This window comes from Leiobunum rupestre, chromosome 4 (assembly GCF_980474605.1).
Source record: "Leiobunum rupestre chromosome 4, qqLeiRupe1.1.hap1, whole genome shotgun sequence".
Taxonomy (NCBI): Eukaryota; Metazoa; Arthropoda; class Arachnida; order Opiliones; family Sclerosomatidae; genus Leiobunum; species Leiobunum rupestre.
This window is the reverse complement of record NC_143387.1, coordinates 26,193,466-26,205,717: the sequence shown is the minus strand read 5'-3', so window position 1 is coordinate 26,205,717 and position 12,252 is coordinate 26,193,466. Positions and strand designations below refer to the sequence as shown.

Here is a 12,252-nt window from a genome sequence, read left to right as displayed (position 1 = left end):
TTCCCATTAGTTTTAAGTTTCTATATTAAACTGATTACTTTTTAGGGACGTATAATATATATTAGGACTAAAAAGGCGAGTAGCTGTAGTCCGAATAGTGAGAGAAACGGATGTCATTTTTTTTGGTAGATCAGAAGAATTTTAATACTTGTACAATACAAAAATTACGGTGGCTTTTTTAATAATAAAGCAGCATTTAAAAAATCTAGTTTACTTAAACATAGGTAGTTCCAAATTTTATTTTTACGTGTATTAAATCTGCTAAATTATTTAGTGTCTTAAAGTTGACCGATTTTTTTTTCATTGTTAATTTAAGTTTGTTTTTAATTCGGTGTACATTCATCGTCTCTAAAGTTCAGGTCAGTAACAACTTAGGTATGTATTCAATAAAAATAAATAATTTAAAATTATGAAACATTCCCAAATTGTAATACAATTTAAACTGAATTAGCATAGTAATTTAATAGTGGTGTACTTTTAGTGCTTTTAATAAAACATACGAAATGATACGACTCTTCTATGGTTTGTAGATGATCTCAAGACGTAGAGGCTTAATTTTACACGAGCCTAGTCAGTGGCGTAGCGTGGGCCATTGTCGCCCGGGGCGGAATCATAATTCCAAGGAGGATAGGAAGAGAGGCGAATTAGAAGGGATGAACGCGCCAAAATCATCCTTGTAAAAAGGGGCAATTTTGCCGCCCTCCTAATGGTGGCGCCCGGGGCGGTCCGCCCCTCCGCCCCCCCCCCTCCGCCCCCCCTCGCTACGCCACTGAGCCTAGTTGAACGTTTTTTTAATGAAATGTACGGTAGATGTACAAAATTAACAAAGAGAAGCTTGTTACGTCACTTGTGAATTCTTATGGGAAGTTTCCCTTCAAAATCCAAGCAACAAATTCAAAAAGACGTGGTCAAGAAGTGGAATTCTATTAAAAAAGATACTAATCTTTGTTATATTTTGAAATTACTGTTTAACTAAAGAATAACTCTCTTGTAAACAACAAAACATTATTTTAATTAACACAGCAAACCCGTACATTTAACTTTATATTCGGTGGAGTAACTCTCTCTCTCTCTCTCTCTCTCTCTCTCTCTCTCTCTCTCTCTCTCTCTCTCTCTCCGGGCCCTGGGGATTTTGCCCCCCCCCCCCTGCACGGCCCTGACCCTGACTATTATTACGCCTTTTTTATGCATGGAGGGGTTTCTGATTTGTGACGTAATTTTAGGAAGGGGGTTTGAAAAATGTGACGATGTGTGACAGGGGGAGGGGAGGAGTCGAAAATCACGATTTTTTACGTGACGTAATTTGTGAACAGCCCCTTACCTATCTGGTCTTACGGTTTTCATTCGCGCTTCGTACTCTATTGTGAGAGGGCGATAAAGAGAGGAGTAACGCGACTTTCGATCTTTTTATCAGAGCTGCCAGTTGGGCTTCTTTTTATATCCGCTTGCGGGAAAAAATTAATTGGGCTCTTAGGCTCGTTTTTGGGCTACTTTTCGGAGGTTTTCGATAATATGCACTATATACACTAATTTCTTTCAAAGGAATACTTTCTTCTTTCGGTACCGTAGCCTCACAAAAACGTCGCGAATTATTTTCTATTTTCCCCAGTATTTATGTAATTTGGCCACTTGGAGGTTGGCGTAAGAATTTTGAGCTTTAAATATACAGGGTGTTTTTTTTGCTCGAAAAGGTTTTTTTCAAAAACTATGTTTTCTAGAAAGTTGAAATTTGTACTGTACATTATACGTGCCGGGGGACACTTTCTACCAAAATTGCATCTAAATCGAAAAATATTTTAACGTTTTTTGAAAATTTAAATTTTAACCGCTAGGTGCTATAAGAAAATTGTCAATGAGAAAATTGTAGAGCGTCACCGAAAACGTACAAATAGCGTTGGCGCGAAAAAAATAGACGTCTTTTTCACTGACAAAATACGACTTGAAAAAGTGACAAGTTGGGCAAGCTAAAATAACTTTTTAGAATTCCATTGGGAGAGTAGTGTAACTTTATGAAAGTCAGAAATTTGTTAATCTGGAGTTTAATGCAATTTGGCTTGCAGTAAAACTCGCATTTGGGAAATTTTACATAGGCATAAGTACCATCCTTACAGAGCAACGTAGCTTCACCACGGTTTACGAGATGGAGACGCTCAACAACGGCTGGATTTTTGCAACTGGCTGCTAAATTCCGTGCACGACGACCCACAATTCCTCCGCAACATGCTATTCTCGGATGAATCCTCGTTTGCAAGAGACGGCCCTTACAATCACCAAAATATTCATGTTTGGGAAGACACAAATCCACACTGGGGATATGAACACCGTCAGCAATTTCAATTCAAATAAAACCGGGGAGCAGTAAGAAGTAATATTGTCGCTCTTCACGGCTTTGTTTGGTACGCGTTTTCTTTTCATCGTTGGTAACTTTTTGTTTAGGAATAACATTTTACACTCTTTTACGCGTACTTTTACAGGACAAATTCGAGGGCTCCGACATTCATGCAAATCCCGTACACTCTAGAGAAAAATTATTTTAGAAATCTTGAAATCGTGACTAAGGCGACATTTTTCTAGGGGCGCCAAAACTGATAAAGCACCAAGGTCCAAGTACTTGGTTTGCCCCTACTTAGCTGAACAGCAACACGTTGTTAGACAATGCCAACAAGCGCCACATTTTTATGTGCCTAAAGGCTCTGAAATGGTTACCAACGATAGCATAGTTCTTAAGTCACTTTTGATACTCAGATTCGTGAGCTGCACGAGGGAGAGAGAGAGTTTTTAGTTTTTAAAACAGGGCTTTAATATTTTACAATTACATATACATTGTACATTTCATACGTTTCGCAGTTAATATTTCAAGGGAAACTTTTGGTTATACCAAGTTCAGGTATGTAAGTGTTCGGATTCGGTGCGCGTTCCCGGTGTGCACAGACACGCGCAGTTAGAATTTGTTTAACTTGTGTAAAAATTTTGGAACTTTGGTCTTTAAAGTTAAAATTTTCAAAATTTTAATTTTCTTTTCTTAGCGAGTAATAAAATTCTAATAAACTTCTTTTCATTATGATAAAAATAAAATTAAAAAAATCATGTTGCCGGTTTTGGACGAGGAACCAATAGTCGCATTTCTGAAACCCCTATACAAAGGCGCTAGGTGACTTGTGGGTCTCGGGTATTAGCCAAGCTGGTTAATGATATCCCCTATAACAGCGAAGTATATAAATGCACTGACAAGGAGACTACCCGAGGTGGTTATCACCGATTTTGTTGAAACTCGGGGGTTAGGTAGACCTTATGGTAGTATGAAAATTCGCAAAGGGAAAAGTTGCAATGGGCTTTAGCTTTCCTATGGCAACCCAAAATGTTTTTGACCTCTCCATTTAAAAAAGCATGGGATTTTCTAGGTTACCCAAATTTTGTTAAAATTTAACCCAAATTGATCAATTTTAGCCAAAATCATTGATCAATTTTACCCAAAATAGGTCAAATTAATCTTTTTGGGTATGTTTTTAAAATAAAATTTTTTCAAATTTTTTAAGTAAGTACCCTGTGAAACTAAGAAAATCCCATGCTTTTTTAAATGGAGATTTTTTGTTTTGAGAGATCAAAAACATTTTCGGTTGCCATGGGAAAACTAAAGCCCATTGCAACTTTTCCCTTTGGCGATTTTCATACTACCATAAGGTCTACCTAACCCCCGAGTTTCAACAAAATCGGTGATAACCACCTCGGGTAGTCTCCTTGTGAGTACAGGAAATGGTTCGTACTGAACAGTTTGATCCTAAATTTAGTTTAAGCACGGGTCTATGCTGCCAGTTATTAAAAATAGACCAAGAGGTAAACGAAGCGAACTTGTTATAGATTGTTGTTATACCTTGAAATTTCTAGACAAGATGGATTTCGATAAATATTAGGTATTGTCTCGTGCAAAGGGTTCAATTTTTCCATCGCCGGTATTTGCGGATTGCTTCGTAGAAAAAATATATAACTCTTCTAACTCTTCACAATCAGGAGCAACAAGCGACGGAAGAAGTGAACGACAACCTAATTGCGAAAAGAGAGAGAATGCAAAGGCCTCCCCCGTTCTTGATAGTAGAAAATCGTCTAGACGCCTAGAAATGTACTTTATCAATTAGTAATTTCCAAACTGATAACTTGGCGGTCTAAAAATATGTAGTTCAATAGATCACTCGAAACGCGAGGGATACGCTATACGCGTGTTAAGACAAGCTAACAAAACAAAGTGAATTTCACTATAATACTTCGTATAAGACGACTCATTAAGCCTAGGCATATCGCCGTCGGCGGATAATAATTTAATTTGAGGCCGTAATCGTCCCTAATACAATTAAAGGGAGGCATTAGAAAGGTTTCGGAGATCATAAGGGCCAGATAAGAAAGGAAACGTTACTACGGTTTCGCCGGCGAGTTTTCAATGTTAACAGCCTCACCGCGTAGTTGATTTAAAGCTGCCGTTTGTACCATTATTTCTCAGGTACTGGTGGCGTGGCTCTCGTCTGATTTGTCCTTAGCATTTAGTATTTTCTTTCTTAGACGTTCAAAGAAAAGGAACGCGTGAGGTGACGGAGCAATTGTCAACGCGCGAAGCAGACGTGTCAAAGGAATCGCCACCATTGTACGCCCTCTGTATGTGGAGAAACCATGAAAGGCGTCATCATTCTAGGTATAATACGACTTTACGTTTCGAACAGTGCGTTTAGTCTTTTGACCTTTGAGGTCATTTAAGATAAAAATAGACGGTAGTACGCGCTTTATTAAGCTTGGCTGATTTAACTATAATTTGATGACCTTCAAAACTTTTACCGTAATAAGCCTTCGCGATTCATTACTTACAGCGTAAGTAACGTAATATCCATTAGTATGACACTTTCTATTGTCTTAATGCTAATTTTGGTACCGAACCGTTTTTCGATTCGTTAAAATTTGTACTTGTTTCGCCTTGGCTATATTTAGACACTAGATGGATCTGTGTTGAAGTAAACCTTGATTGCGCAATAACTCTGAAAATCAGTTCGGCGATATTGTTTTAAATGTAATACTTACAGTTATTATGTTACTTATGCTTACAGTAGAAATTATATTCGTTTTACTTAAAAATTATAAAAGTTTACGGTGCTCCCCAGCCTCCCCCGCGGTTGCGTGAGCTTCTTCCAAAATTAGCTATGTCGAAATATCTGTGAAATACCTTTAACTAGAAGTATATAATAGTTCTCTTAGAGAAGTATCCCTCACCCTTTACCGCTAATAATATTCATTGAACTTTATGTTCCTTCAAACGCTGCCATGGTTTTTCAAAATGCGTTTCAGGAGCAGAAATACACGTAGTGCTCTAGGAATACGACATGTAAAACTATCACATCGTTTAAATATCTTTAGGTAGTAGGATGCTTATATTTTGTATCGATAAGTGGAATAAAACAACCTGTTAACGATGTACACTTCAGCCGTTTATGCCTGCGAAGGTACACGTTTCGTGCTTAGAGGGCTACTTATCGCCACACAGATTTCATATACTTCTGCGGCTTTCTGCCTTATTGTTATTTTTTTACCACTTGGCGAAAGAGTTTGAGCCCTCAGTTCGAACTAGAAAAAGCAAAAGTCATTTTCGCCCAGTGACATCTTTTTAAACATCCCCCCTCCCCCTTTCTCACCTAACAAAGAGTTTCCAAGAATCAGCTAGATATTCCAAAATTCTCTGTGATTTTATTTTGAGTAATTGGACATAAAAATAGCTTTTAGGGAACTGCCCACAACGCTTCTCTACAACCCTTTCCACCATTTCAGATATGCGTGTGAAAATCGTGGGCCTAAAACTAGCGACCTTGACTGGATAGTTTTACGACCGGACACGCGCACCAGGGGACACTTGGAAGCGCTCCTATTTCCTTCCTTTTCCCGCTAATTGGCAGAGAGGGGCCACTCCCAGCCCATCTCGCGGGATGGACGACAAATAAGTCTTTGGACTATAAAGGCAGACTCGATTCGAAGGAATTAAGGTTCGCGAAACGGAAATTTGATGGATCGGGGAGAAAAATGCGCTTTTCATTATATTTTACAAGATAAATAAAAACATAAGAAGAAACTTATATAATTGTAATTAGTTTCATTATCAATATAATATAATTTTCAATGTCGGAGTAGGCTAAAATTCAATATTACTTTCCAAGTTTAGTTACCAAGTCTCGGAGAGCGTTTAGATTCCAAGTATTTCGTTTCTTAATGGATAAAACCAAATAAAACTATTCAAATTATAACCACTAACCATTATGTAGCGTAGTCTAACCGTATAAAAATCCAAAATGTTGAAGATCATTATAAAGTATTTAAAGATACTTTTCCTCTATATCATTATCATTCTGACTTTTGGTTTTGCGTTGAAGATTCGGTTGCCGTGGCCAACCATTTCCACAGATAAAGTTCAAACTAAGAACGTTGGCTATAGTCTTAGTCGATAGCTACGCCGCAAAATTTTCGTTTTGAAAACCAAAACATTTGAGAGAGTTGGCCGTTTTCGGTCTATCGAAATCTGGCAGTCTTGCCTCCCTTCTGGCCTGTATCTCCTTACCGAAAATGGCCGACGATTACGAAGTGGAAAATAATTTACTAAACTGATCGGCGGCGTTTTTGACCGTTATTTTGTATTATCGACTATGATTATTCCCGTGAAAGAGCCGTACCTTAAGATCAATATTATACGCGAAATAGACACGTATAGGATATAATCATGAGGACTGAATTTATTTAGATAATGAATGAATAAATAAATTTATATAAGAGGTATTCTTTAAAAAAATTCGATTTTATGTAGAATGTTTAGTGTATCTTTTGAATATATATATTTTCTAAGAAAATCCCCCGCGAAATACACACTTCTTTTGAATGTTGACGCTCGGTCGGTTAAGTGGAAAAATAACCAAAAGACACAAAAAAGTTTAGCTTACAATCAAATTATTTTAAAGTGAATATAGCCTCCAACGCGTTCTTTACGGAAGATCCTTATAGTTTTAGGGATTACCTACGCAACCAACCATTAAGCGGCTCCGAAAATGTCAAAAGACAAATATTGGAATCCTTTGGAGTTGCAGAAATACTGAGATTATATTACCTTTAAATAAGACTATTAAAATTCGTAAAAGTACGCGAAGGTAATTAAGGATGATAAAATTGGCGAATAAGTAGAAAAGTCCATAATGAAAAGGGATAATAAAGCTAAGCCCTAAATAAATTTGAAGAAATTTAAAAACTTACTAATAGCTCGTACCGATAGGTCTTCGAGCGGACAAAAACGCGAAACTCGGACCAAATAGATCTTCGAATGAATAATTAAATTAAATTAATTTAAATAAAATAGCCAGAAAATCCAACGGTAGACCGGATTCGTCCTATTTGGGACTCGTCAGTACCGTGCGTACGAAGGTAATTAAGATTTCTGCAGAATTCTTTTCATTGGATTTCCAACTTTCGAACGACCTAATTTCACATTTTTCAGAAGTATAAAATGTTTTTAAGAAATTTATCGCGAAACAAAGACCTTGCTGTATCTTTATTTATCTTATTTCAGTTTCTGCTTTTAAGAGACCCGTTTTACAAGTTTCTGATTGTAATTTTTATTTCACGGTTTTCATTTGCTAGAAGTATCTATTTTAAATTTATAACTGTTCGTTTCGACGTTAGCTTAGTTGCGTGACAGCGAGTTAATTGTTGTATTTGTCAGGCCTGGTGTTACGGTGTGCCGGGCCCTAGGTAGAGGATAGCGCCACCGATCAAACGCCGCCGCCGCCGATTATTTAGATAACGCCGAAACGCCGCCGCCGATAAATTTAATTTCGGCGGCGCCGCCGCCCCCGCCGAAACATTTTCATTTCGCCGCCGAATTAATTTCCATTATTAAAGTATAATAACTACGTTTTGAGATCTAAACTACATAGATTTTTCTTTTGGTAGTGCTACGATTCCTAGGCTGTTGGGTGCACCGTACTAGCGTTATAAAATTAAAAATAATTAATAATTTCCAAAAGATCTGGCACCACTGCACCGCGCGCACCAAGATTTTCTGCAGCAGATAGCTGGGATAGGAGAGAGAGAAACGAAAACGGCTTTGGAGTTGCCTCGCCTCGTATTTTGTAATAAGTACAGAAACGTATCAGCTTCATTGGCTGCATTCAGCAATAACTATTCTATTACATTTTAAAAATTCCTTTGATACAAAGATAAAATAATTTGTGATAATAGACTTAAATGCGCGGGGGAAAAACCGGATTTGGGGGGATGAAATTTATGCGGTAGAGGGCTGGCTCGTTGGTTGTCTGTACGATAATGGCGGCGCCCAGCAAAAGTTTCTAAAAAGAGTGTATAGATAATAATACTAGTGAAATGGTAGTAAATTAGTACAGTATTGTTATTACTAGCGTAAATGTTTTAGTTTAATAGTATCATATGTGACATAGTTACTCATAAGTGTGCCTCTGTTTAACATATCTGTATTAAAAATTTAAATGAGACCTTGTTTCACAGCCACCAAAGACTACATAAAGCTACGCGTAACTTTATATAGTCTTTGACAGCCACCAAAGAAAATACAGCACTAACGTCGCGTAAAACTGGTTTTAACTTCCTTCCCCCCTACGCGAGAACTAGTTTTGATGACGATAAAACCGTCATCGACTGGGAAGTGACGTCAATAACGTCATATCCTTGCAACAAGGTATCATTATGAAAAAATTCTTTCAGGCACACTTATGATTAAATAAGTTACATCTGATAGTATGTAACCAAAGTTACTTTTTCTTTGTTTTGGAAACAAGTGGTTCCTATTTTAATAAAATACATTCTATTAAACATGTATTTTTTAAATGTGTTTAACAATTTAAGTTCTAGCGGTCTATTAAAAGGGTGGCACTATTTCTGAGGGGGGGGGGCAGTTTTTCCCCTTAGGCGCCGCCGACGCCGATTTTTTTCAACGCCGCCGATTATTTTCGGAAAATCGGCGCGCCACGCCGCCGCCGAACTAATTATCGTTCCCGCCGCCGCCGTTGAAAATTGGTTCGGCGCTATGCTCTAGCCCTAGGCAGCGAGAAATGAGATAGGAGCCCAAAAAGGGCCAAAAATAGTTTTACACTGAAAGCGGGTCCCCCGGAAAGCGCTATGATGTGCGGGGCCCTAGGCGGTCCTGGTATTTGTAAATACCCATATTGCTTAACGTTGACCAATGCCTACGTTATTTATAGATAACGTAGGCATTGCGTTGACATACGCTAATTTTTTACCTTTACTCAATTATTTTTTTGGGTATTTTCCTGTTGTAATTAATTCACATTGTTGATTCAGACTGTTAGAGTACATTAAAGGGAATAGAACCACAGGTATTTGGTATGGAACACCAACACTTCCAATACTGGCCGCTTCGTTAAATGGCTTTAGATATTTGTGCAGCTAGCTAGTGCTCAAATGTTTAGGGGTCTTCCATAAAGAATGCGTTGCGGTTATATTCCTTTTATATATTTTTGTAATTAACTATGATAATAAATCCTATTAATATCCGCAATTCGAACAAGTAAAATTAGCAATACAAATGGGAAGAAATAGAAGTACTTTGACCGAAGTACGAAAATCTTTGCACTCACCAAATCAAATGAAGAATGATCAATTTTAAATTGACAATTGATAAAAACTAATGGTAATTGCACCTTTTATTCAAAGAAAAAATACTTTAAATACACGATGTATCATTTGGTTTTAATAAATTATACAATTAACGAAAAATTTATGGTGCAATCAAATTTAAAGGTTATGTATTTAATACTCTGATTTAAGTGGATTTTAGTTCTAAAAATATTTCCACCGAAATATTAAACGTTTGAAATGTTTATCGAAAACAAAATCCATCGATAAATCGATATTTCTTACGGTGTTTTTTTGCCGGGAATTAAACTTTTTGACGCATTTAGGTTACGTCACAATAACCGGTATATATATCAATCAACTTGAAATTAAGGTCGGGTCGGTTACGTTAGGAAAGAGGCGATTGAACGTATTTCGTGATTTTCGTCGAAGATTGAGATTGAAGCGCGGCCGTTGAAGAGCCTTTCCAAGATCGAGACGCCGAGAATAGCGGGCCACGCTAAACGCTTATGTTAGGCTCGATAAACTAATAAGCGCGGTTAATTACATTATCGCTCGTTCGTTATAGCGGACAGCGCCCTGACCAAAATCGCGGCTACTCAATGCAATTTGCTATTGACGGTAAATAGGCCTCCTCCGCAGCGGCTATATCTCTCGCAAATCGGCCTCTTCAAAGAAAATTGATTCGAAACAAGTCGCTTAAGGCCGCGATAAAACTCCTAGTACGGTTCACCTCCGCCAGATAGCGACGCTGTACTCGGAAACGGAACGAAAAGCCTAATCACGCCTCACCTCGTATTAACGCGTAAAGTCTCGGGATACGATTAACTCCGTAGTTACCCGACAGCCTATTGTACGATCGAACGCGAGGGTAGTTGGTTTCGGCCGGACTAGCCGGTTACGAGTGGATGTAGGGTGTCTGGTGAGTGTTGAGTCGGAGTTTACCCTCAACCGCGGTAAAAGTGCGTCTCGGTCCGCGTCGTTGCGCAGCGGAGAGATTCCGGGGGCCAGTCTGTTTCTCTCCGCGTGGAGCGTATTCGTAGGGGAGTGTCGTTTTCATTTCCCCGTTAGAAACAGCTCGGCGCTCGAAGGGAGGACACTCGTCTCTCCGGACGACGCTGCCCGGATCGGACAGGATCATCGCGGACTCCACGGAGAAGGGGGAAATCACGCCATTCCAACTGGATTCTACGAGCGAAAAATGCTTTTCGGCGGGGATGAGAACCCTTTCTGAGTCGTCGTCGCGTTGAGCATCGAGGGACTCCGTTAATTTCTATCCGCCCGAAATCGTCATGTTTAGTCCACGTCGGGCCCAGTCATTTGGCGGCGGCAACGCGTTGTTGTCGGCTAGGACCGGGAATGGCGTCGCCGGGACTAGATCCACTAGGTCCACCATCGGCGTGGTCAGTGTTAAACCGCCGACCTCCGATCAAAGGGTTTTGCTGACCTGGATACTGTTGACGTTTTTCCTGAACTTTCAACCCCTGGCGTCCATTCCTCCCGTTTCGGCCGAGTTTACCTACGGTTACGAGACTGAGGAGTACACCCTGGCCATTTTGAACTTGACTTACATCGACCCCTCGACCGGACAGGTCAGGTCGACCAAGGAGGAAGCGGGAAAATTCAGCGTCGGACGCGTTGAGCCCGTCAGTGGCTTAGTCGTCCGCGCTACTTCGGCCAATCACAGCCGACACGACGGCTGTCAGGCCCTGGACCCCGACATCATTCCTCAGGGGGAGCCCTGGATCGCCCTGATCGAGTACGGCAACTGCGGAGACGGAACCAAGTTGAGGAACGTGGCCAATGGCAACGCGTCCGCCGCGCTCGTTTACGACGACCAACAGAGAAGGCTCATCAAAATGAACCACAGAGGTCAGTGTTTACGTTTCACTCGTCTCGGGGATCGATCTTAGTTCGAATTACAAATGTCAGGGGGAACCGTTAAAAACCCATTACTGTCCTCTGTTCATCCTGAATCATCCACCTCGTAATAGGTGAAAACTATTCACCCGCCCTAAGCTGTCCGGAGCTACACCAATACTTACTTTTTACCTACTTACGCGTAGCTTTAAATTGCTCGTAAACTGCTCGGATCGGGCCAAAAGTATTCGCCTAATATAAGAACTTGTATCAGTAGTGTAGTAATAGCACGCTAGCTAAATGACTTTCCGCACGAGACGGAGTAATTGAACGATGAATAGACACATTCAGCGTAAAAGCAGTCGTAATAGCCTCTAAGTTCTACAGCTGATTAATTAAAACGTTTAATTTGGAAACGGCGAGCCTAAAATTCTGATTCCGTTGCACAGCCCAATATTGAAACCCAATCATAATTAAAAGTAGAAAAATATTCTTAATTTAGTTTTAATTAATTAAATCCTATAGTTAAATGCGGGAAACGTTTATTTTTGATATGTGAAGCGCATTCTTTGGGCCAAAAATGTGAGTTTTCAGACAACGAATAGCCAAATAGGTAAATATTGGGAACCAAAGTTCTTAAAACATAAAACTCATTCGTTTAAAACGTCCCTGAATTTGAACTAAACTTATCAAAAATAGCCCTCGTAACAAAGGAACATTGTCGATTGGAGATATTTCAAGCCAAAAATTTGA

General features: G+C 39.4%; 1 protein-coding gene across 2 annotated transcripts in view; it reads left to right on the top strand.

Moving 5' to 3' along the window:
- Positions 1–10,546: 10,546 nt before the first annotated feature.
- Positions 10,547–12,252, top strand: part of gol (ring finger protein goliath) — a 45,510-nt gene continuing 43,804 nt past the window's right edge. The window contains exon 1 of one of the 2 annotated variants that reach the window (XM_090171368.1): positions 10,547–11,511. In XM_090171368.1, coding sequence (XP_090027494.1) covers positions 10,932–11,511 — 580 coding nt within the window. In that variant the 5' untranslated portion in view covers positions 10,547–10,931. The remainder of the gene's footprint in view (positions 11,512–12,252) is intronic. The other variant, XM_090171367.1, reaches the window with a different exon arrangement.